We start from the raw sequence: 2,367 nt of genomic DNA, 5'->3' as shown, positions 1-2,367 counted from the left end.
GTGGTCGTCTCTATTGCATAACCCCAAAACGAGATTGGCAGTGAAGAGTAGCTCATCATAGATCTCACCATATCAAGCAAAGTGCGATTTCTCCTTTCAACAACACCATTTTGCTGAGGTGTACCAGGTGAAGTGAGTTGGTATAAAATACCATGCTCTAGCAAATAATCTTTGAACTCGGTATCAAGATACTTGCCGCCTCGATCTGATCGAAGACACTTTAAATATTTACCTAGTTGCCTTTCGGCTTCCGCATGAAATTCTTTGAACTTTCCAAAAGTCTCGAATTTTCTATGCATGAGATAAATATATCCATACCTTGAGTAATCATCAATAAAAGTGACAAAATACTCATAACCACCTCTAGCTTGTGTAGTCATAGGACCACATACATCAATATGTATAAGCTCTAGTGGTTCCTTGGCCCTATTGGCTATTGCTCTTTGCGGAGAAAGGTCTCTTAGTCATTTTTCTTTCTAAACAAGATTCACAAATAGGAAGAGTGCCAACACTTAGCTCTCTTAAAGGACCATCTTTACAAGTCTATTTAATCTTTTTAAGGATATATGCCCCAACCTTAGGTTCCATAGATATGTTTTATCTTCATGAGAAACTTTTTGCCTTTTAGGTTTGGGATGTTTTATTTTAAACATTTCGACATTAAGCAGTGGTTGTTCATTTGGTCTTAGAACATATAGTCCATTTTCGATTGAAGCAGTACAAATCATACGACCATTTCTCAAAATAACAATCTCATTATTATCAAAAGAAAGCGAGTAAAATTGTTCATGCAACTTTGAAACAGAAATCAAATTTCTACGAAAACTAGGAATAAAATAAACATTGTTCGAAACCATGTCTATCATTAAATCTAAGTTTAATAACTCCCACTGTTCTTGTCGAAACTACTGCACCATTGCCAACTCTCATCGTGAAGGACCCATCAGCAAGCTCTTCATAAGAACTAAGAAGCTGCAAAGAAGAACAAACGTGATTAGTATCGCCCGAATCAACTATCCATAAACAAGAATCAATGGTTACTAAACAAGATTCTAGAACAAGTAAGTTATACTTACTTTTCTTCTTCTCTTTTACGTCAGCGAGATACTTGGGGCAGTTTCTCTTCCAATGACCATCAATCCCACAGTGAAAACATTTTCCTTTGGCTTTGTAGTGTCACCCTTCTTTTTGTCATTGGAACCATTCCAATTCTTTTGCTTTTTAGGAGCTCCCTTTCCTTTCCCCTTATTCTTTCTTTTCAAACTAGCTTTGGAGGAAGGTGACTTACCCTTGACAACATTTGCCTCACCTTCTTGGACTTTTCCAATGGAAATGGCCTCAAAGGTTTGCAACTCGTTGAGCAATTGTGTCATGTTATAATCATGCTTGTTCCTGACATAGTTTCTCTTGAATTGCAGGAAAGTCGGAGGCAATGATTCCAAAATCATGCTCACTTGTGTACCATCATCTATAGTCGCACCATGAGTCTCAGCCTCAGTGAAGTAGTTAACCATGTTTAAAACATGCGCTCCAACTGATTGGCCTTTCTTCATCTTAGCATTCATCGCATTCTTAATGGCTTCATGCTTAGATTGACTAGATTGTTGACCAAACATAGCTTGCAGAGAATCCATTATCTCATAAGAATTCTCTACATTCTCGTGCTTAAGTCTAAGCACATCGTTCATTCCAACTAACATGTAGCCCTTGGCTTTATTGTTTGCTGCGATCCATCGATCATATATTTCTCGTACACTACGAGAAGCATTCAAAGGGGGCTCGGGAGGACACTCCTCCGTTAATACAAATTTGAGGTTCTCACAGACGAGGGCAATGTTAATGTTACTCTTCCATTTCAAAAAGTTTTCACCAGTCAACTTTTCATTAAGTAAAGCAAGAACAGGACCAGTAGACATGATTGCTGAAATTAATGTATAAAACGACATTTAATAAATTGAACAAATATCATAGACAATTAATCAATTTAGGAATCATAAATATGATGCATGACACATTATTATTTATTCCACCAATTCCAAGAAAATGTAATCTCACATTTAATAAGTTGCCTTAGGGAGTTAGGGTCAGAAGAATTAAATGATGATTAAATCGAGACTATCTCTATTAATAAATAAAACACTAAGATATCTCATATCTTCATTTTTATTATTAATTACCTTTTAATTTAACCTAGATGCATTTAAATTATTTAATTGCATCCTTATGAGTGTGACCCACTATTTTGGATTTTAAAATACAATCCATAATTGCCTCCTTAGGGTAGGTAAATTATGAATCATACTAAAAAATCTTATCCTTTCGAAAACTAAGCCTTAAATTTTGATTTAAATGAAAACCTTCCTTAGG

The 2,367-nt window shown here is 35.6% G+C and overlaps 1 protein-coding gene across 1 annotated transcript; it reads right to left on the bottom strand.

Moving 5' to 3' along the window:
- Window positions 1–883: 883 nt before the first annotated feature.
- LOC140811362 (uncharacterized) lies at window positions 884–2,367 on the bottom strand. The gene is made up of 2 exons (XM_073169213.1): window positions 1,077–2,367; window positions 884–972 (listed from the first exon to the last, which is right to left on the bottom strand). Exon 1 carries the CDS (start codon window positions 1,944–1,946, stop codon window positions 1,092–1,094), a length of 855 nt encoding a protein of 284 aa, XP_073025314.1. The 5' UTR covers window positions 1,947–2,367; the 3' UTR covers window positions 884–972; window positions 1,077–1,091.

Source organism: Primulina eburnea, chromosome 1, assembly GCF_022965805.1.
Source record: "Primulina eburnea isolate SZY01 chromosome 1, ASM2296580v1, whole genome shotgun sequence".
NCBI classification, from domain to species: Eukaryota; Viridiplantae; Streptophyta; class Magnoliopsida; order Lamiales; family Gesneriaceae; genus Primulina; species Primulina eburnea.
Note: the sequence above shows the minus strand (reverse complement) of the source record. Positions and strands in the feature narration are given on the sequence as shown.